Raw genomic sequence first — 24,196 nt, 5'->3', positions numbered from 1 at the left:
AGAGTTGAAAATATTTTCATTTAATAGATCATCCTTCAAAATCCCTTTATTCCAATTTTCATGATTCTGTTGCCTTTAGTTCTCGAGATATTTCTAATAGGCCAGTTATCTGCCTCACCCTATATACAATTGCAATATCGTCATACGGAATCAATCTATCTACATAATTACACACTCAGACTCGTAGTCACCAATCAATCGACACAATTACCCATCAGCCAGCTCTTGGCGGAGGTGGCGGCTACCGCTCGCTGCGGTTACGGTTCCGGCGAACGCCTCCTCGGCATGTTCCAATTCATTCCATTGCATATCTGTTGTTTGCGTTCTTCCCGATTCACTTCACCGAGAGGAATGACTTCATGATTCTTCATGATTCTCCTTGCTGGTCTTAGGCCGGATCCAAATCAATAAAAATTTATGTTGTACGTTGTATTTGACACAAATTTGCTCGTGTGCGTTGAAATTTTTGTTGATGTGGACTGTGCGCCGCAAGGATGTATGCAAAAATATTTTCGTGAAGAACAATACACGTTATCCGGCGTTCTGTCGGGTTTTCAGTCGACTTCAAAGAAATTTTCGCCGCACAGCACTTTTAATGTGGACTTGATTATCCACTTGTCGGTAAGGCGATTCGGCGGTACAACACACAAAATAAATATTTACGTAGTAAAAATACTTGACCAGATTTAAATTTGTGCCGCAAATATTTTTTCTGTATTTTAAAATACAACAAACACACAAATTTTTATTGATGTGGATCCGCCTTTAAATACACATTCGGTAGCCATCACTTCTTGGTTTCGCCGGAGAGACGGTACGTAGGGGGGTTGCACGACTATGAAAACGCGTTCGATCCTCTGCTGTTGATCAGCCGAACGCCGGGCTGCAGGCATCATATCATTACATTATATCATAAACCTCATGTCATAGTCATATAAACTCCTTAACTATAAAAGTTTTGACATTCTGGTACGCTTACAGGGTCTTAAGATTGAGGATCTCTACAAGATATTTTTAACTTATTATGTATCAATAGGTATTGTCGAAGCGAAGATCGGTGGAATATGTGCATTTTATCAATGAAATTCGATATTTTTAAGATATTCCAGAAGCCGCTATAGATAAAATGTTTTAACAACCTATTAATCATTCATAATTACACGACGAATATTAGTACAGTTAAAATAATTAACACCATAACCGGACAATAATTATTTAATGAGTGAAATTTAATTTTTTTTACTTTAATGACAAAAAAAGCAAACCCAGTAGCAGAATCCAATTAAAAATTATTTTTCACATCATACTTGAAACATTATTTGGTTGAAAAATCTCATTTTTGTTGGCAAAAAAATATATTAATTTGTTTGGACTAAATTAGTTGTGTTTATCTTAAAAAGGATATGTTACTATCAACATTCACACAGTGTTGCCAAACTGAATTTTGTTATTTTGAGTGTAAATTTTTTCCACGGATCTCCGAGGGTACTATACTATTTTTGAAGCACTGAAATACTAAAATGCAAAAAGATATTTTGTATAAATGTTTGCTTACTTATTTATTGTATTCATATACGGTATGGTGCAAATGAAAGGAATAAATTCGTTATTTCGTAAACCGGCGACTTTACGGAAAAATCCATAAACAGGTCGATTTTTATTTTTAAATTATGATATTTTGGCATATACAGCGTGTCTACTTGAGTTGGAAACATATGGGAAACTTTTTTATTATTAATTTTACGAAAAAAAGTTATTCTTTATAAAAAGTTCTGCATGCCCCAAAACCTAAGATTCAATTATCAGATATCAAATTTTCTCAATATTATACGAGGTATGTCAAAAAATATGAATTTCGGCTAAGGGTAAAGTATAAATGAATAGAAAAAGACTGTTTGACTTGTACACACTTCTATATAAATCTAAACGGGAACTGGTGTATGTTTTCAAAAGACTGATAGTGTGTAAATAAATTTATTAAATCAGCTAAGTACTTTCAGCATATTAATGCCATCATCAGAGCTATCCTATAAAAAGACTAAGTTGAAAAATCTTATTCATAAAAAATTATAAAGTGAAACTTACGTCTTATAGGTGTAAAAACCTCAAAAGAAGAGAAAACTTCGAACAAACACATTCTTTAGTTTAAAATAAACCCAGGGATATAACCACTGGTTAGGGTAAAAACCCTTAAATGTTTAAAAAATCACATTTAATGTGTTCTTTATAAAATGGCTACCATTCTTACAAACAGCTGTTACTGACAATATTCAAAAACGACAGGCTGCTGACTGAAACAATAGTTCCTAGCGACATCTGTGTTATTAAAATTATTTAAAATTTTTGAAAATGACTAAGTTGTCAAATGTAGGTTACTAATTAGTATGAAGTTAATATGAAAAACTGAAGTTAAATTTAAATGACAATTGTTAAGTTTAAAGTAAAGTTAAATGTGAAAATAATCAAATTATCAAAGTATTATTAATTATTAAAAAAAAAACCAAACAACCAGTCAGTTCTGACCAAATATAGAAGTGAGATAGATGAAAACCAACGAGAAGCACCGTTGGACAAGCTCAGAGTTCCAAAACTGTTTGAAAACAATATTATTATTAAAAGGCAAATCGAAAATATTTACTTATTGTAATCAATGAAAGAAAATTCAAATATGTTATAAAGTAATGTTAAAAAAACTAGAGCAATTGTTGGGCATGCTGAATATAACAGTATTAAAGAAACTTCTTAAAGATTGGATCAAATTTACAATTTAATTGAACCTGGGTGTTAACACAATTTTGAGGATTTCTTTTTAATTCCCTGCTAATTTCTAAGTCTTCTAATAAATTCATTTTTGTATAGTTGTTAATGGGTATACTATGTAGAATCCTACTATCTCTTTGGGGACTGAAGTTATGTTTAGAAGCATGTAAGTGATTGCCAAAACTAGATTTGTCAATCTTAGACAAATGTTCTTTGATGCGTGTTTCCAAAGGTCGCATAGTTCTCCCCACATAAGTAACAGGGCAGTCTCCACAGGACAATTTGTATATACCACTTTTTGATGTTTTTCCAATTTTATCTTTGGTATGAGAAAAAATAGATTTGATATTTTCCTTACATTTGAATGATAGTTTAAGGTTGGGGATGTTATTTAGGATTTTGGCTATATTATCTGAAGGATAACCTATGTATGATATTGATCTATACATAACTGCTGTAGTGGAATTGTTAAGGACAGAATTGTAAGCTAGGGATCTATTCCTTTTACTCCTTAATTTGTTGAGGATGTTATCAACTAAAGTAGGGGAATAACCATTACTATATGCAAGTTGTTTGATAATATCTAATTCTGAATTGAAATTAGTATCTGATAATGGTAGACTAAGTAAACGATGGATGTAGCTTGTCCAACGGTGCTTCTCCTTGGTTTTCATCTATCTCACTTCTATATTTGGTCAGAACTGACTGGTTGTTTGGTTTTTTTTTTAATAATTAATAATACTTTGATAATTTGATTATTTTCACATTTAACTTTACTTTAAACTTAACAATTGTCATTTAAATTTAACTTCAGTTTTTCATATTAACTTCATACTAATTAGTAACCTACATTTGACAACTTAGTCATTTTCAAAAATTTTAAATAATTTTAATAACACAGATGTCGCTAGGAACTATTGTTTCCGTCAGCAGCCTGTCGTTTTTGAATATTGTCAGTAACAGCTGTTTGTAAGAATGGTAGCCATTTTATAAAGAACACATTAAATGTGATTTTTTAAACATTTAAGGGATTTTACCCTAACCAGTGGTTATATCCCTGGGTTTATTTTAAACTAAAGAATGTGTTTGTTCGAAGTTTTCTCTTCTTTTGAGGTTTTTACACCTATAAGACGTAAGTTTCACTTTATAATTTTTTATGAATAAGATTTTTCAACTTAGTCTTTTTATAGGATAGCTCTGATGATGGCATTAATATGCTGAAAGTACTTAGCTGATTTAATAAATTTATTTACACACTATCAGTCTTTTGAAAACATACACCAGTTCCCGTTTAGATTTAAGGGTAAAGTACCTTTATTTCTCTCAATATCGAAAATTCTTATTATGAAAAGTTGTTTGGAAATAAAAACCAAGCTCAAATATGTAATTACATGCTTCTAATTGGAAAAAAATATTTTCCAAATTTTTCTCAAATTTATTGATACTAACTTCGTTTTTATTCATTACACATACGATAACTCTTTTATTATTACTTTTACGAAAAAAAGGTATTCTTTATAAAAATCTCTGTATGTCCTAAGACCGAAGATTCAACCAACAGATATGACATTTTATTAATTTTATACGAGTTATGTCAAAAAATATGAATTTCACTCAAGAGTAAAGTACCTTTATTTTCACAATATTGAAAACGGTTATTAAAAAAGTTGTTTAGAATTAAAAACTATGTGTCAATATGCAATTACATCCTTCTAATTGAAATACTGTGAAATATAAAGGTGCTATACCTAATATTGAGCGAATTTCATATTTTTTGACACACCTCGTATAAAATTAATAAAAGTTGATATATCATGGTTGTGTCTTAGATTTTAGACCATGCAAAGTTTTTTATGAAGAATAACTTTTTTTCGTAAAATGAATAATAAACGAGTTATGATATTTGTAATAATTAAAAATGATGTTGGGTATCCATAAATTTGAGAAAAATATTTTTTTTTTCAATAAGAAGCATGTAATTGCATATTTCATCTTAGTTTTTAATTCCAAACAACTTTTTATCATAAGAATTTTCGATATTGAGAGAAATAAAGGTACTTTACCCTTAGCCGAAATTCATATTTTTTGACATACCTCGTATAATATTGAGAAAATTTGATATCTGATAATTGAATCTTAGGTTTTGGGGCATGCAGAACTTTTTATAAAGAATAACTTTTTTTCGTAAAATTAATAATAAAAAAGTTTCCCATATGTTTCCAACTCAAGTAGACACGCTGTATATCACACGAGTGATGTCATCCATCTGGGCGTGATGACGTAATCAATGATTTTTTCAAATGATAATAGGGGTCGTGTGCTAGCTCATTTGAAAGGTTATTCAATTCTGTATTCAGTAATATAAACATTAACATCATTATTTATTCGGGGTGTACAAAAACAATTTTTTTTAAATTAAATTAACTGACAGAAAAACAAGAATGTATGTAATTTTTTTAATTCAAGATACATTTACTACTGTCAGAAAACAGGAAAAAATGTTTATTTGAAAAATAAGCATTGCTTTTCGCTTAAATTCAATGTTCAAACTTCCAAAAAGTAGGTGCCTAGCGGGAGCTGCCTTGAACATTCAATTTAAGCGAAAATCAACGTTTATTTTTCAAATAAACATTTTTTTTTCTTTTATGATAAGAGTAAAAAATATTTTGAATTAAATAAATTGCATACATTCTTCTTTTTTGTCAATTAATTTAATTTAAAAAAATTGTTTTTGGACACCCTGTATAAATAATTATGTTAATGTTTACATTACTTAATAGATAATTGAATATCCTTTCAAATGAGCTAGAACACGGCCCCTATTCTCATTTAAAAAAAACATCGATTACGTCATCACGCCCAGATAGATGACGTCATTTCTGTGCTATATATGATAAAATGTCAAAATTTAAAAATAAAAATCGACCTGTTTAGAGATTTTTCTTTAATGTCGCCGGTTTACGAAAAATCGAATTTATTCCTTTCATTTGCACCATACTGTATATTTTATTTTTATTTGCAATTTTATATATTTTATTAATGCTGTATTATTGTATACTTATTATGAAAGTGGGTTTCCCGTTTGTTATCAATAAATAAATAAATAAATATTACTACCTTTACCTTCATCTACTTCTATAGGGATCTTGCTGTCTGTGACTGGAAGATGGCGTGCTTTGATCGAGTCACGTGCAAGCATACAGTTGATCGGGTCCAGGTTGTAAAAAAGTATGATATAGAAAAACTACTCTAGTAAAAGTCACCATCATATAACATAATTGATGGAAGATGTTAAAGAAGCTTTACGTGTCATGGTCTTAAGAGGATGGAAGGATTTGACAGAATGGAGAACCGTTATCGAAAATGGTATCATCACAGTTAGTTGTATTACCAACGAAATTAATATTTTTCGTTTATTCTAAAAATATAATCTCATAAAATATACTTATTTTCAATTTCAGATAAAGATGGCAACATCCCCGAAAAAGATCTGATTCATTTCTCTTTGGGACAGTTGGAGTATAGGTTTATCTGTGGTAAACATTTACAAGACTTCATAACATTACCACCAGATTTTAAGAACTTTTATCAGCAGCAGTTAGGTAAGTGTTTGTTGCTCTTTCTACAAAATTTATTGCTTTATTCCCCTTTAGTTTTTTTCTAATAAGACCCACGGATCTTTTTCGATTTTTCTACTAGAGACAGTAGGACGTCACTTCCTTGATTGTTAAAAGGAATTAATTTTCTTTTAGTATTTTTCTTCATGTACCTAATAATTTCGACTTAGTCTCATGTTCTCATACTAGCATTCGACCATAGCCATACAGTTCTTATGCGTTAATCCGTTTTCCTGAGACTGTGTCAAGTTCCTAAGCCAATAAGCTAAGTTTGCGTCTTCATTAATACTTTTTGTTAAATGCGTTTATGTAAAATCTATATCATTCATTCTTCTTTTTCTTCTTCTTCCTCAGATTTTCCCTTGTTAGAGGTCGCTGTTCCTTACTTTTCTTCGCCACCCATTTCTGTCCAAAGTATCTTCTTCATCTAAACCGTTCGCTCTTAAGTCCCCTGCCGCACAGTCCTTCCATCTTCTCGGTTTTCTTCTACCTCTCCTTGTTCTTCTTCTTCTTGTGCCACTCCTATCGGAGATTGGAAATCATCGAGGGTATCCTGACCTTGTTTACAGCTGACCTAAAAAGTTCATTAGTGGTGCAGCCAAACCACTCTCTCAAATTCCGCAACCATGGCATTCTTCTGCGGCCTGGATTGCGTTTTCTTTCTATTTTTCCTTGCATTATATTTTGAAGTAATGCGTATTTATGTCCTCTCATCAGTAGTGATGTTGAAAAAGTAACTATTCGTTACAAAGTACTCGTTACTTACGAATACCGAAACTAACGATTACTATAGAGAGAGGCAAATCGTTACTTTGATTACTCTGATTACTTCGTTACTTCGTACCAATCGTATCAGAGCGAGTAACGACTATTGTATCTACTTTGATTACTTTGATTACTCTGATTACTTCGTTACTTCGTATCAATCCTAATAGAGCGAGTAACGACTATTGTATCTATTTTGATTACTCTGATTACTTCGTACCAGTCGTATCAGAGCGAGTAACGACTATTATATCTACAACCAGTACACTTGATTACTTTCTAGACTGACCGGAAATATGTGGAAATGATAATGTTTCTACAGTACTCGTATGATCAACAACTTTAATTTTGTATGTATTGCATTGGTTTTATTAGAATTAGACCAGGGCACTTAGCGGGGCATACAAAATACCTACCTACTGAGAAATTCGATTTTCGATATGATTACTGGTACTCAAATACAAAAGTAATCATAGTAATCAAAGTAACGAATACTGTAAATGATTACTTGTTATATCGTAATACCTATACAAAATACCTACCTACTGAGAAATAAGATTTTCGATATGATTACCGGTACTCAAATACAAAAGTAATAATAGTAATCAAAGGAACGAATACTGTAAATGATTACTTTATACAAAAGTAACGATTTGTAACGAATACTCGAAAGTAACTATAATCAACATCACTACTCATCAGGTGACCCAGATATTCGAGTTTTCTTCGTCTTATCGTTAACAAAATTTCTGGGTCACCTCTCCTTCCATCAACTTATAACAGCTCTATCCTTCGTGCCACATAGTTTTCATGGAAAAAGTTTACACTTTTACATCTTCTCGAAGCTGATGATGTTCCACAAAATGATCCATGAAAGTTTTGAAGGTCTGGAAGGCTATTACCAACGCATCGTCAGCATACATACTGTATCGTATCGTTCATATTTTTTTTTTATTAACATCCAAGATTTTTTACAATCTGTTTTACAATGAAAACAATAAGTAAAATTGTTTGTCTTTACAATGACAGAGAGATGTAAAGTCCAGTGACCAAAGCATCACGACACACACACACACACATTAGCTTTTTACCGGTGAGATGCGTACATACACTGATACGCGAGCACGAAAACTAAAACTGACACAGAACACAATGACTGGATGCTGTTGAAGGCGTAGCTTTCTCTGCTGTTGGCTCTGTCAGGATCGGTTAGGTAGGTCCAAGGGATCATTTCGCTTCAATCTCTTCGCTTGTTGGTTGTTGAGAAGATTGTGTGCCAGGGTGTTAGGATGTACCCGCAACCTATTTTGATATTGTTCAGAAGATTTTTTGCACTCTTCGGATACTGATAGTACCTGGAGATCTCTATGTATTGCGTCATTATGGATGTACCAAGGGGCATTAGCGATTGTTCTTAGAGTTTTGGATTGAAATCTTTGTATTTTCATAATATTAGATTTGCTAGCTGATCCCCAGAGCTGTGAACCATATGTCCAAATGGGTTTTATTATTGTTTTGTATATAAGCAGCTTGTTATCGATCGATAGGTGAGAGTTTTTTCCCAACATCCAGTAAAGTTTTCTGTATAAAATTCCCAGTTGAAGCCTTTTCGTCCATATATGTTTGGTCCAAGTTAGTCGTTTGTCAAGGTGAATACCTAGATATTTTACGTCATCCTTTTGAGGTAAAAGATGTCCATCGAGGTTAACTTGTGGACATGTACCTCTTCTTAGAGTGAAAGCAATGTGTGTGGATTTTGAGGGGTTTACTCTAATTCTCCAGAGATTAAGCCATTCATTTGTTTTGTTCAGATGTAGTTGCAGTCTCTCTGATGCTATTATTGGATTACCATGAGAGGCCAGGAAAGCAGTATCATCTGCGAATGTTGCAAGTGTTAGGTCGTTGCTTGTTGGCAAGTCAGCAGTATATATCAGGTATAGGATCGGTCCGAGCACACTACCCTGAGGTACACCAGATATGATGGGGTAGAGTTTTGTATAGGCTTCACGATATTTTATCAGATATCTCCTTTCTGTAAGGTATGATTGAAGCAGTTTGAAGTAAGTGTACGGTAGGTTTTTCTTTAATTTGTACAGAAGTCCTGTGTGCCACACCTTGTCAAAAGCTTGAGAGGCGTCTAAAAAGGCTGCAGTGCAGTATTGCTTGTTTTCGAGACTAGTTCTTATTGTTGTGTACAGTCTGTGAACTTGTTATATTGTACTATGTTGATTACGAAATCCGAATTGATGGTCAGGTATGAGACTCTTTTCTTCTAATATTGGTTTGATTTTTCTTAACAAAAGTTTTTCAAAAACCTTAGAGATGACTGGGAGTAGACTTATCGGTCGGTATGAGTTGACATCTTTTGGATCTTTTCCAGGTTTTTGAATGAGTATAATCTGTGCCACTTTCCATTGCAACGGGAAGTAGTGCAGACTTAACATAGCATTAAAGATCATAGTGATTATTCTGTAACAATCATCGGTTAGTTCCTAAAGGACCTTACCGTTATGAGGTCGAATCCCGGCGCCTTATTAGGTTGTATCTCATTATTTATTATCTGTTTTAAAGATGTTCTGCAAATGTCTCGGATTTCTCTGTGTCTGTTCTTGTCCATTTACCTTTGGCATTTTTTAAAGGAGGTATGGCGTCTTTTGGCCCTTTTACTTTTCTCGTCGCCTTCCATAGCGAATAGTTAGTGTCTTTGAATGGAATCAGATTTTCTAAGTAAGTTTGAATCCCCCTGTTTCTTTCTTCTTTTAATAGATTTTTAAGTCTTGTTTTTTGCACTCAGAGAACAGTTTATGGTTTCCTTACATGATGTTTGTTCATGTGTAGCACTCCATCCCGCCTTTTGTATGGAGGTAGTAAGTTGTTGTACTGCATTTTCAATTTGTATTTCTGTTTTAAGTGGCAAATTCGTTGATATTTGTTCTGTTAATGCACTTCGGAATATGTTCCAATTTGTTTGGTTATTGGTTAGGACTGGAGGCTTATTTTTGAGTATGACTTTGGAGTCTAGGTCAATTAGAATGGGAGAATGGTCTGACGAGAGGTCCCAGCATGATTGTATTGCTAAGTAGTTAAGAGAGATACCTTTAATCACACAGAAGTCTAAGAGATCTGGTGTTTTATTTGGATCTGTAGGCCAATAAGTTGGTTCTCCTGTAGATATGTGTTGTAGATTGTTTCCAATTATCGACTTCAGCAGTTGTCTACCCCTTGTTGTGATTACTCTAGAGCCCCAGTGATGATGTTTACAGTTAAAGTCTCCTCCTGCTATGAATTTGTGTCCAAGTGAACTAAAATAGGTATTACAGTTATTTTCGTTGATGGATTGGCCAGGAGGACAGTAGACAGCAGATAAGGTAAGGTTGCCTAACCAGTCATCAATGACAATGCTAGTTGACTGCAGGTACTTTTCACTGAACTTATTTAACTCATGGTGTTTTATATTAGATTTGATAATGATAGCTGTGCCGCCGTGTGCTTTGTCATTTGGATGTTTTGTATAGTGAACAAGTGAACACTGTATTTTGGAATTTTTATATAATTTTTGTCTGTTAGATGGGCTTCTGATATGAGCATAACATCAATTTTCTTCTCGTCGAGAAAAATTTTTATTTCTTGGATATGATTCGTTAGCCCATTTGAGTTCCAGACGGCTATTTTAAGTGTGTGTTGCATTAGTGCATTTTGGAGATCATAGTGGTAAGGAGATGAAGCATAGTATCCATTCTCTCCATTAATTTTGCCATCATGCTTTCCAGGTTGGCAATTGTCGTTAAATGGTTTGAGTCAACGTTACTTTGTTGGCTTGTGATTTCAGCTGTTTGCCTTATTCCTGACGTTTTTTGGGCGTAAGAAACACCAGGGGTTACTGTTTGACTGTTAACTGTATTGATGTCTGTTCTATGGGTCTCTTGTTTCTGTCTGAGTTGGCAGAACTTTTCTTTTTGTATTTGTTTGTATACACTGCAGCCCTTATAGTTGGCCGGATGGTTTCCCATACAAAGTACACATTGTACGTTATTGCTGCGTTCCTTGCGTGGGCAGTCTAGAGTATGATGATTACTTGCACACTTTACGCATCTTGGAGGCATATAACAGAATTTTTGTGTGTGGCCATAACGTTGACATTTGGTACATTGGGGAACCTGACGCTTGGGATGTGGTGGTTCGAAGGACACAATCATGTTCTGGAGTGCTGTCACTTCATAAATGTCTTTATAGTAACTATAATCAACATCACTACTCATCAGGTGACCCAGATATTCGAGTTTTCTTCGTCTGATCGTTAACAAAATTTCTGGGTCACCTCTCCTTCCATCAACTTATAACAGCTCTATCCTTCGTGCCACATAGTTTTCATGGAAAAAGTTTACACTTTTACATCTTCTCGAAGCTGATGATGTTCCACAAAATGATCCATGAAAGTTTTGAAGGTCTGGAAGGCTATTACCAACGCATCGTCAGCATACAGACTTTGTATCGTATCGTTCATATGTTCCACAAAATGATCTATGGAAGTTTAAGGCTTCTGGTAGGCTATTACTAACTATCATCAGCGTGAAGAAGATGTAATATTGTAAATTTTTCACATTCTTATTTGTTCGAACAACCTTTTTGCGATAGGTAGCTTCACATGTTTACATATGATTACAAAATTACATAAAAAATAATAAATCTTGTATTCTACAGACACAAACTTGGATTCCGATTCCAGTACAGATAAAGAGGATGACGAAGATGACGACGAACCTGAAACTTGCTGCCACTATGCTAACAGCTACGTGAGTGCCACCAATAACCTGCTTACACCTAGTACGCATGATCGAACGCCCTCGGTGCGTGAGGAAATGACTCTGCCAAATGAAGGAGCAAGAAATCAATCGTTTCCAGGGTGCATCCGTGTTTTCAAGCCACAGATCAACAAAGTTAAGCGTAAGAAGCAGAGGTAAGCGAATAAATGACTAAAGTGTGCTCTTTGTAACGCTCTTATCCTCTTGGTGCAGGATGTTTTTGAAATCATCTGATCATGTAAGTTGTGGATTACCAGTTTCCCGCTATTCATTGCAGTCGATAGTGTGGTGTATTCTTCTTCTTCTTCATGTGCCTTGTCCGTTGCGGACGTATCATAGCAATTTTAATTTTATTTGCGGCGTTTCTGAATAACTCGATAGATGTTAGTCCAACCATTGGTGTAAGTTTTGAAGCTTTGAGTGTCTTCTTCTTCAGGGTCAGCGTTTGCTCTCTATTTTACCCTGTATTATCAGTTGGAGTATATACATAGCATTTTAGCAGCTTTATTTTTAGTGGGAGATGTGTCGCAATAATTGGTGAATATATTTCTAATGTTGTTAAATGGTGCTCTGGCCTTTTCAACTCCAGATCGTATTTCTGTTGTTTAAGCATATTTTGAGTTGACGACTATTCCAAAGTATACATATGTGTGGTGTATTAAGAGAAATTATTAAGATTTTTTAAATGTATTAGAAATATTAATTATTAATATTACATAATATCAAATAAATATTATTTCGTCGCCTTAATACTATAACTTGATAACTCGAAATTAGTAGTTCTGAGATAAACGGGTTTAAAGATTTTAAAGATATTTGTGCTGCTACCATGATGCTGGTAAATACGGAATTCACTCTGCAGCTCTAAAATACTGTTCCTTAACTTTTTGGCTACTGATCTGTTTAGGAATACGGTGCAAATTTGTTTTCCAATATGGAAAATAACATGAAAAATTAAAGTTATCAACTTTTAGCACTACCATAATGTTAACATTTGGTAATGTTGCATGTCGTGACAAGTTGCATCAAAGCGAACTTTTTAACAAAACTAATATTTTAAGCATTATTTTGGTCAAAATTAGCCCTCTGCCATGGGGGTTGCCAGATCTGCTAACAATTGTTGAATTTTTGCATTAACATGAACCGAAAAAAACAAATAGCAATTACGTGGTAAGCTCAATGGTTTCATAAAAACACGTGCTACAACTAGATAACTGTAGTTAGCTAGTTGTAGCATTCAGTGTATGTCGTATTCACGATTATTTCGATTAAACAATGACTTGATAACTTATCTTGTCAAGTTTTAGCACTGAATGTTACGGGCATTTGAGTTTTATCAACTTTCGTCAGTCATAAATAAATACTTAACCCGTTTGGAGTGAGTTATCAAGTTTTTACACAATATGGAGGCAAATAAAATACATCTTGTGAACTAGTTATCTCAAAAACCTTAATTTTGGAGTTATCAAGTTATAATACTAAGGCGACGATTTGATATTTGTTATTTTAAGATTTTTAATTATTCTTTAGGCATTTTAAGATTTTGACTAGTCTTCCATAGGAAAAACGTACTAATAGCATTTTTTTCACTGACATTTATTTTTGTTTGGATAACATTAGAGCTTAAGATTACTCGTTAAAAATAATCGAAATTTATAGTTTTAGATCGAATGATAATGCTTTTAGACTATATGTACAACATTCTTCGATGGACAATAACAACGCAAGCAGTTCCGATAGTCGAACCCACGAACAGAGCGATTTTGGTATCGATTCCAATAATAGAATTCATGGACAGAGCGATAATAGCAGCGATTCCAATAAACGAACCCATGGTCAGAGCGATAGTAGCAGCGATTCTAATAAACGAACCCACGATCAGAGCTATGACATCGACGATTACAAGAAGCGAACCCGTGAGCAGAGCGAATGCAATATACGAACCCACGAGCAGTGCGATAGTACTAGCGATATGAATATACCGCCCCGTGAACAGAACGACAATGGAAACCATTCGAACACACGAACCCATGAGGTGAGCGATAATGAAACCGATTCCAATAAACGAACGCATGAACAAAGCTCTAGTAGTGACGCCTTTAATAACAGAACCCATGAACAGAGCGGTAGTGGTAGCGGTTCCAATAAACGAAGCCTTCAACAGAGCCCTAGTGGTAGTGGTTCCAATAAACGAAGCCATGAGCAGAGTGATAGTGGTAGCGGTTACAATAAACGAAGCCATGAGCAGAGCGATCACGGTAGCGGTTCTAATAAATTATTCCACGAGGAGAGCGATAATGATGACGATTCCGAGGCAACAACTAGCAAGAAACCGAAGAGGGGCCCAGTTCCGTTTGATGATCTTCAAGCCGAGACACAAGCACAGTTGATCGATCATCTGATAGAGAGCGCTGATGATATTAGTTCGAGGATAAATAGAATAATGACAAGCGGCATACGTAGGGGGTGAGTGTTACTTAGTTTATTAAAAAAAATGTAATATTGTTTGTAAATTGTTTATCTGTGGGATATCGGTTGTTCAAATATCTCATGGAAAACAATTTTGACAACGGATTCCGTTTAGGATTTTTTTATTTCACTCCATTGAGTATAGCAATCTGCCCATATTAGTCAAGGGAAATAAGCAACAAAGTACCCTGTTTGTGACACCGATTCAGCTAGGTAAACGACAGCTGTTTTGAGTAATATGAACCTCTTTAACATGAACACACAAAGTGAGTTTTATGTATGGAAACACTCAATTACCTCGGAAACTGCTTGCACGATTTTTATAGATTTTGGTGGGTAAGGGTTTTCTGAGGCGGCCGATATTATAGTGGCAATTACATTGTTGTCAGATTTTCCGTTTTTCTGGATATCTAATGAACTTTCTTATTTAAAATGGAACACCCTGTATATTTTTTGCGTTTTGAAGTCCTAAAGAAATACTGATTATTTTTCATGTTATATTCCCTATACCTAAATGCCATAATTTCGGAGTTATTGCTACATTTATTTAAAAAAAAATTTAAACAAATTTTAAAAATCAATTTTTTTGGCTCAGGTAAATATTACTTTAGATTCTTTGGATCATGGGGAACAAAAAAGATCTTTTGTAATTTTTCTATAAAATTAATCGTTTCCGAGTTATAAACAATTTAAAACTCAAAAAATCGAATAATGACGATTTTCTAGGTTCAAAAACACAAATAAAAAATATAATTTTAGAAATTACGAAGTACCTAAATTCAAGCTCAACCCTTTTTCTAGGAGCTCGCCATAAGAGTTTTTGGCACGTTTTATTCTAAAACATCGCTTTTTAATTTGTTAATAAAGCACATACGGACGGACGGGCTGTATTAACAACTAAAAAATATTTTAATATAAAACAAGTTCAGATTACTTATCGGTATCTGATAAAATAAGGCTTGAACTTGAATTTGGATACCACGCAGTTTCAAAAATAATAATTTTTATTTGTGTTTTTATTCGATTATTCGATTTTTTCAATTTTAAATTGTTTATAACTCGGAAACGATAAATTTTATAAAAAAATTACAAAAGATCTTTTTTGTTCCCGATGATCCAAAGAACCTAAAATAATATTTACCAGAGCCGAAAAAATTGATTTTTATAATTTGTTTAATTTTTTTTTAAATAAATGTAGCAATAACTCCGAAGTTATGGCATTTAGGTATAGGGAATATAACATGAAAAATAATCAGTATTTCTTTAGGACTTCAAAACGCAAAAAATATACAGGGTGTTCCATTTGAAATAAGAAAGTTCATTAGATTTCCAGAAAAACGGAAAATCTGACAACAATGTAATTACCACTATAATATCGGCCGCCTCAGAAAACCCTTACCCACCAAAATCTATAAAAATCGTGCAAGCCGTTTCCGAGGTAATTGAGTGTTTCCATACATAAAACTCACTCTGTATATGTTTCCTGCAAACAATTTTTGGACTTAATTAGTTATTAACAAAATAGTGATTTTATCTGTTGCCATGCGATGGGGATCCAATCAATTGCCATCTACCGTCACTCAATCCAATTTTTTTAAAATTTTAGAATCAACAAACTTTCTAATAGAATTATTGAAAATTACATTTTTTAAATAATAAAAGTCTTGCATGTGAACGAAGTAAATATAAAGCAACATAATGTTTTAAATTATTTTTTATATATATGTTTGTTAATAACCAATATGTTTGCGCCAATTTTGCGAAAGATTTAATTAAGTCCTGATATAGTAAAGTAAATACAAAAGCAATATATTTCTACCAACCTTTTTAACGTCAGTTGTTCATAATTCCTTTCAAACTATACTCAAATTTTACTTTTAAACATCTTATTTATTTTATATATTAATAATATATATTAATTATATCATTAATAATTTCAAATAATTGCACGCCTAACTTCACGCGCAACTGTGATACATCCAAAATCATAGGCATCACGTTGGATACGACCCTATCATATACACAGCAACTCACATACATAATAGTAAGAAAAATAAATATATAGAATATATTTAGAAATTGAATTAATGATGCCATGCTATTATATTATACGTGACGTTTGACAGTTCAAAGTTGTTGATGTTTTGCGCCGCACCCAAAATAATTGGGTCGACCCCAATTCCTCAACTGTCATCAACACGCCTAACTTCACGCGCAACTTTGATACGAGAATTATAAAAAAATATGCATTGAAATCCAGATCCCGTAATTTTTTGAGCACAAAGTACGGTAGTATACAAAGAGTACAAAGACATACAGAATTTTTTTTTGTAATTTCACCTTCAATTTACTGTGCACTTCTCGTTGACTGTTATCGGTAAGGTAGAGTCGTTGATGAATCGGGCGGCGCCAAAAATAATTCAGTAAACTCCTAACGCCATCTACTGACGTATGAATAAAGCATACCTTATTTGTTTTAACAGAAACGTAGTCGAAGTAAATATTAATATAAGATAATTTGTGTAAAATCTAACTAATAAATAATTCCTTTAGTCAATTTTAAAAATATTATTTTAATATAATGTACCGATCGAATTTGTTTAAAATATAAATAATAAAATTATTATCCGGAATATAAAAAAATAAAATGGCATTTATTAAACGTCATTCAATGTTTAACCCGGCATTGGTCGCTAGGTAGGTTGGTACGCGAGTGGTCGCGCGTGAGATTTTCTCTCACATATTCAACTTTTGCCTTTTTTACAAAATAAAATTTTTTAAACGGATTTTAAACTTTTTTTATTAACTAATGATAAGAACATATAATATAACAGAATATGGTTAATAATATGATAAGGTACAAAAAAAACGATCGGAATTAAACCAATATTAATCAATCTCCGTATCTTCATAATTTACGGCACCGCTCTTTACACAAGTATAAGAAGAATGCTCTGGACAAATTGGTTGATGACAAGAATTACAATTTTTTTACTTTTCTATTTTTGCGGCAAGGGCAAAATGAACAAAACTGAATATCCGATGGTTCAGGTTGTGATGAGTTCGGTAATGTTATTTATTATTACACATTAAATTTGAGCAGGGGTAGCAAGACCCATATGCCCATTAAACTACAAGGTAATATATAGTATGCATGGAATGTTAAATGGTTACATTTCAATAGTTTCGTATTAAGCAAATTAACTAACTAAATAAATATCCACAGAGAACGGCAGTTCCCACCAGTGGCGCACAACACCCCTACATGCGACACTATATATACACGAAATTTTCGATTTTCTAAACCTGACTGAATTTAAACTTGGGCCAAACCCCATCTTAAAGTTTAGGAAAAGACTCGTCCATTCATATGTCAACCATCAATTTTGGTCCAAGGGTGTGGATTTTACGGCCCTTCCCATCTAATGCCTGTTTTTCGTTCTCGTCCCCAAAACTCCCAAAAATTTCAAAAATTTAAGCCCGACCTTTGCGGCTTCTGATAGCACAGATAATTACCTTTCCAACGCATGTTAAATTTTGAAAATCGGTTATACCATTCAAAAGTTATCGAGCTCAGAAATATGACTCAATTTTTATTTAAAAAATGGAAAATGTTTGTGGATATGTATGTATGTATGTATGTATGTATGTGTGTGGAAAAGTTACACCGATCTGAATAATTTTTTCTGTGTTTCAAGAATGTGTGAGGGCCGATTCATAACCGGTCTAATTTTTGACTTCTGACTACCCTTAAGCCAGCTAGAGGGCTAGGTAGATACAAAATAGCATATTTTTTGGGCGTATATATCTTAGGTTTAACGAAAGACAGGAAAACCGCAAATACACCAAATCAATAGGGTTGAGTTAAGCTTTTAAATGGCGCATAAGCGATCAAGCTGAGACATACACACTGCTCACCATAGCCAAAAAACTGAAAAATTAAACTTTGAAAATTTTGGTTTTTCGACAATTACTCAAAATTTCAACCTACGAATTGCGCCAATAACTGAGCGTTTGTAGGAGGACTCAGGACGCGTCTAACGGTGTATATCTCATATCTGGGAAAATTCGAATTTTTAAGTTATAGGCTTCATAAGTATGATCAAATCTATTTCTTATGGGAAAAACGGGTTTTCAAGCTCAATAATTCCTGTAATACGTTCAGTTATCACACTCGATCTTGGATGCATCAGATACTACTTGTCAATACGTTTCAAATTCATGTTTGGTGATCAACATCAGGTAAGCCGTTCAGAAGTTATAGAGCTCCAAATGTATAATTAGTCCAGGAACTGTAATTTTTCACTTAGCAATTTTTACAGAATGGATAGATTTGTTTGAAAATTTGACAATAAGTAGTGGATAGTCCAAGGATCAAAATCTATATGATGCAGAAATACGCTTTTACCATGGGGTGGTTGTCACCTCATCTCGAGGGTGGAAATTTTTTATTATATTTTGACCGCAAATGCTGGTAAAAATATTAATTATAAGCAAAAAATGTTCATTATACATTTTTTTCATAAAATTAATAGTTTTCGATTTAGTGGTTATCGAAGCTGTTAGTTTTATATCGAATAAATTACCAGAGACCGGCAGTTCCCGCCAGTGGCTCAGAAATACACCCCCCTACACGCGACACTATTATATGCACGAAATTTTCAATTTTCTAAATCTGACTGAATTGAAAATTGTGCCAACTCCCATCTTCAAGTTAAGAAAAAGACTCACCCATTCATATGTCAACCATCCATTTTATTCCAAGGGTGTCGATTTTACGGCCCTTCCTATTTAGGGTCTGTTTTTCGTTCTGGTCCCCAAAACTCCCAAAAACTTCGAAAATTTAAGTCCGACCTTTGCGGCTTCTAACAATACTGATCATTACCTTTCCAACTCATGTCTAATTTTGAACATTACCAGAGAACGGTAGTTCTCGCCAGTGGCGCACACCCACACCCCCCTACACGCGACACTATATTATACACGAAATTTTCGATTTTCTAAATCTGACTGAATTGAAAATTGGGCCAACTCCCATCTTAAAGTTCAGAAAAAGACTCACCGATTTATATGTCAATCATCGATTTTGGTCCAAGGGTGTAGATTTTACGGCCCTTCCTATTTAGGGTCTGTTTTTCGTTCTCGTCCCCAAAATTCCCAAAAATTTTAAAAATTAAGTCCAACCTTTGCGGCTTCTAATAGAACTGATCATTACCTTTCCAACGCATGTCTAATTTTGAAAATCGGTTATACCATTCAAAAGTTATAGAGCTTAGAAATGTGACTCAATTTGTATTTAAAAAAGAGAAAATGTTTGTGGATATGTATGTATGTGTGTTTAAAAGTTAAACCCATTTGATATTTTTTCTCTGTGTTTGAAGAGGGGGTCAGGGCCGATTTAGAACCGGTGTAGTTTGTGACTTTTGACCACCCATAAGCCAGCTATAGGACTTGGTAGGTACAAAACAGCATATTTTTTTGGGGTATATATCTTCGGTTCAAGAAGAGACAGGAAAACCGCAAATACACCAAATCCATAGAGTTGAGTTAAGCTTTTAAATGGTGTCTAAGCTGTCAGGATCAGACATACGCACGGCTCAGTATCGCCGAAAAACTGAAAAACTAAACTTTGAAAATTTTGGTTTTTCGACAATTACTCAACATTTCAACCTACGAATTGCGCCAATAACTTAGCGTTTGTAGAAGGACTCAAGACGAATCTAACGGTGTATACCTTATATCCGGGAAAGTTCGAATTTTTAGGTTATAGGCTTCATAAGTATGATAAAATCTATTTCCTGTGGGAAAAACGGTTTCTTAAGATCAATAATTCCTGTAATAGCTTCAGTTATCATACTTGACCTTAGATCCATCAGATACTACTGGTCAATACGTTTCAAACTCATGTTTACTGATCAAAATCGGTTAAGCCGTTTAGAAGTTATTAAGCTATAAAAGTATAATCCAATTAACGATTATTCCCGAAATGGTTTATGTAGTTGTAGTGGTTACGACGCTAAATTTGATCTGGCAACGGGCAATCCGATTTCATTTACCGGCCATCTCAATATTTTTGTTTCAATCTATTTCGAATAGAAAAAAATCTAGTGTACATTCGATAGATACTAGATTATTTGGGATATAATGCAACAAAGGTGACCATTTATAAAGCTTGACGTGTAATAGGTAGTGTGACCAACTCCAATTCAGTCGAACTCGGGACAAAGCTGAAAAAAATACTTAAAATCCGGGACTTTTCAATGAAAATCGGGCCATGTTTTTCAAATATAGAACTTTAATATCATCATTTTATTGATAATTTAACATTTTTATGTTGACAATGATATTTTTGTTGGGATTAAGCAACAATTGATTGTAATTATAACTACATTTTTCTTAGTTTTTGACGTTTCGACTCCCAATCCGGAAATCGTTCTTAAAAAAGGAAATTTTTTATGTTGTACTAGTATTACAAAGAGCACTGAACGCTAGAATGCTGGAAAAAAGACCGGTTGGAAAGCCAAGAAAGGGCTGGGAAGACACAGTAAACAGCGACGCACAAGCACTTTTAGGAGTCCGTGTATGGAGAAGAGCAGCCACATACAAACAACAAGGGTGGAGGCAAAAAATAAAGGAGGCCAAGGCTCAATTTGGGCTGTAGCGTCGTAGAAGAAAAAAAATTAGTACATATTACATTCCAGACATTGTCGACTTTCTTGCGTCCCACCAATTCAATTTAATGTGAATTCTTAAAAGAATAACGTATTCAAAATTTCAAAATAAAATTTTACCAAAACGTTGAAAATTCGGATGGCCCGGAAGCCTTGTCCGGGACAGCGGGACACGACTTCGTAATTCAACACTAGTAATAGGGGAACATTGCATTCAACTTCATACATTTAATTTATAAATAACTTTGAAAAACTCCTGATACAAGAATAAAAAACCGCTAAACGCCGTAAAAATGAGTGGCGCATAAAATATTCCAGCTACAAAAGATCTGATATGAATATTACGTGGCGCGAAAATGGATTTTCATTTGATGCAAAACAAAATTCTAGTTTTATTTTAAAAGATTTTTCCATAATATTTGCTAAATTTGAAGTAAACGCGCCACAAAAGAGTTTTAAAATGCAAACTGTATCAAAGTTACTCTTTTGTGGCGCGTTTACTTCAAATTTAGCAAATATTATGGAAAAATCTTTTAAAATAAAACTAGAATTTTGTTTTGCATCAAATGAAAATCCATTTTCGCGCCACGTAATATTCATATCAGATCTTTTGTAGCTGGAATATTTTATGCGCCACTCATTTTTACGGCGTTTAGCGGTTTTTTATTCTTGTAAATAAGTATACAAAAACATAAGTAGCAAGTGTTCAAGGTACAAATAAAATGTTCAATTATGAAACAAGTGGCCATCCAGTTTCTTTTTGAAAATATTGACAGATGGAGCATCTATAACCTCAGCCGGAAGGCTATTCCATATCGAGAACACTCGATTACAGAGAAAAAATTGTCTAGTTGTTAAAAAAGTTTTCTTTTTTAACTTAAGTTTGTGGCCACGAAGACGATTGTCATTGTCTAGTATAAACATACCCCTCATATTTCCGAAGTTGTATTTTAATATTCGAAACGTAATAATTAAATCGCCTCGAAGTCGACGTTGTTTAAATGTAGTGAGATTGGCCATATTCAGTCTTTCTGTATACGTAGGTCTTGAGCGACCAAAAGACATCCTAGTGCACTGCCGCTGTACGTTTTCGAGAATATTACGATCGCGCACTAATACCGGGCACCACACAGTTCCGTAATATTCCAGAACTGGACGAATGTACCGGGTGTCCCAATAAGAATGGCTCTCGGCCATATCTCAGGAACCGTTTATAGTAGAGCTTTGAAATAAAAATTTTTTAACAAAAGTTGCCTCAGGAAAAGCCTGGAAATTATTTTCATAATTGTGGGTCCACCGCTAGAGGGCGTAATTGAATATCAAAAATAAAAAAATCTAAATTTTACAAAATTTTCCTAATAAAGGGGCACTGGAAATCCGATTATTGTATTCTTCATCAAATTCTGCGCATATTTGATTTAACAAGTTTAACTCTACCTTTGCAAATAAGAGGTGGGGGTGAGTGGGAACCTTGTTATGAAAAAATGGCTGTAAGTCCGGTTCTGCTAAATCAAATTTTGAAAACTGGGTCTTGTTGAAGACAGATCTTTTTCTTCAATGTAAGCGTGATAATTTTGAACCATCCTAATAAGTAATAAGCCAGCTGGGAGGCGTTATTTAATTTTTTTCAGAAATCTAGTTTTCTTTGGAAAATATTAAATACAAGTATGCATTTTTAATCATACTTTATAAAATTAGATAAAATTAGCAATAGAATAGCGAAAACCGCATGTCGATACCTTTTTTCTATCTCAAGATATCTCGAGAAACGTGTAAATTTTATACATAACTGTTACTATCACCGGTAAACTAAGTTAATGAAAAGTAGTGTGCTGTGGAAAAAAACAAAATAACATTTTCCAGATGTCAACGTATAAAAATATAATTAATTAAAACAACAATATAAAGAGAAGCAATACTATTAAAATTAAATATAACACAGAACAAAAAGAACTACTTAGTGACGACCTAAATATTCAAATTGTTGCCCATCATACACTCCTCTAGAATACATTATCCAGAGAATACTAAACGCCATTCAAAGCATATCGAGAGCAGAAATTGAGACTGCTGTTCAATATACTCTTGAAAGAGTAAATGTTTGCAACGAAAATGATGGGCAAAAATTTGAACGTTTATGTCATCACTAGTTGTTTTTATTTCTTTGTAATAGGGCTTTTCAACGCTTCTCATTTGTTTCGAGCCTCTGTCATATGCCGTATAATCCGTGTATAATATTAATATACGAGATGTGAACGAGGCTCGAAACAAATGAGAAGCGTTGAAAAGACCTAATATACGTTGAGAGCTGGAAAATGTTTCTTTGTTGTTTCCATAGCACACTACTTTTAATGAATTATTTCGTTTACCGGTGACAGTAACAGTTATGTTTTTAAATTTACACGTTTTGTAAGATATCTCGAGATAGAAAAAAGGTATTAACATGCGGTTTTCGCTATTCTGTTGCTAATTTTGTCTAATTTTGTAATATGGTATTAAAAATGCATGTTTGTATTTAATATTGTCCAAGGAACACTAGATTTCTGAAAAAAATTAAATAACGCCTTCTAGCTGGCATATTACTCAGTAAGTTGGTTCGAAATCATAACTTTTACATTGATGAAAAAGATCTATCTTCAACAAGACCAAGTTTGCAAAATTTGATTAAGCAGAACCGGACTCACAGCCAGTTTTTCATAACAAGGTTCCCACTCACCCCCACCTCTTATTTCCAAAGGTAGACCTAAACTTGTCAAATCAGGTATGCGTAGAATTTTATGAAGAATACGACGATCGGATTTCCAGTGCCCCTTCATTAGGAAAATTTTTGTAAAATTTAGATTTTTTAATTTTTGATATTAAATTACGCCCTCTAGCGGTGGTCCCACAATTATGAAAATAATTTCCAGGCTTTTCCTGAGGCAACTTTTGTTAAAAAATTTTTTATTTCAAAGCTCTACTATAAACGGTTCCTGAGATATAGCCGAGAGCCATTCTTATTGGGACACCCGGTACAGTTTATACAGATGAACTGAGCTCGTAAATGACCCTTTCGCGAACGTTTGATTTAGTAGATATAATCTACTGTTAGCTTTTTTAGAAATATGCAAAA

The 24,196-nt window shown here is 33.7% G+C and overlaps 1 protein-coding gene across 4 annotated transcripts in view; it reads left to right on the top strand.

Moving 5' to 3' along the window:
* Positions 1–24,196, top strand: part of LOC114328267 (uncharacterized) — a 52,591-nt gene that overhangs the window by 13,993 nt on the left and 14,402 nt on the right. For 3 of the 4 annotated variants that reach the window (XM_028277081.2, XM_028277083.1, XM_028277080.1), the window contains 3 exons: positions 6,222–6,362; positions 11,844–12,099; positions 13,604–14,410. In XM_028277081.2, the coding sequence (XP_028132882.1) occupies positions 6,222–6,362; positions 11,844–12,099; positions 13,604–14,410 (1,204 nt within the window). The remainder of the gene's footprint in view (positions 1–6,221; positions 6,363–11,843; positions 12,100–13,603; positions 14,411–24,196) is intronic. The other variant, XM_028277082.1, reaches the window with a different exon arrangement.

The sequence above is a fragment of the Diabrotica virgifera genome, chromosome 3 (assembly GCF_917563875.1).
Source record: "Diabrotica virgifera virgifera chromosome 3, PGI_DIABVI_V3a".
Lineage (NCBI taxonomy): Eukaryota > Metazoa > Arthropoda > Insecta > Coleoptera > Chrysomelidae > Diabrotica > Diabrotica virgifera.
This window is presented reverse-complemented; position numbering and strand designations above follow the sequence as displayed.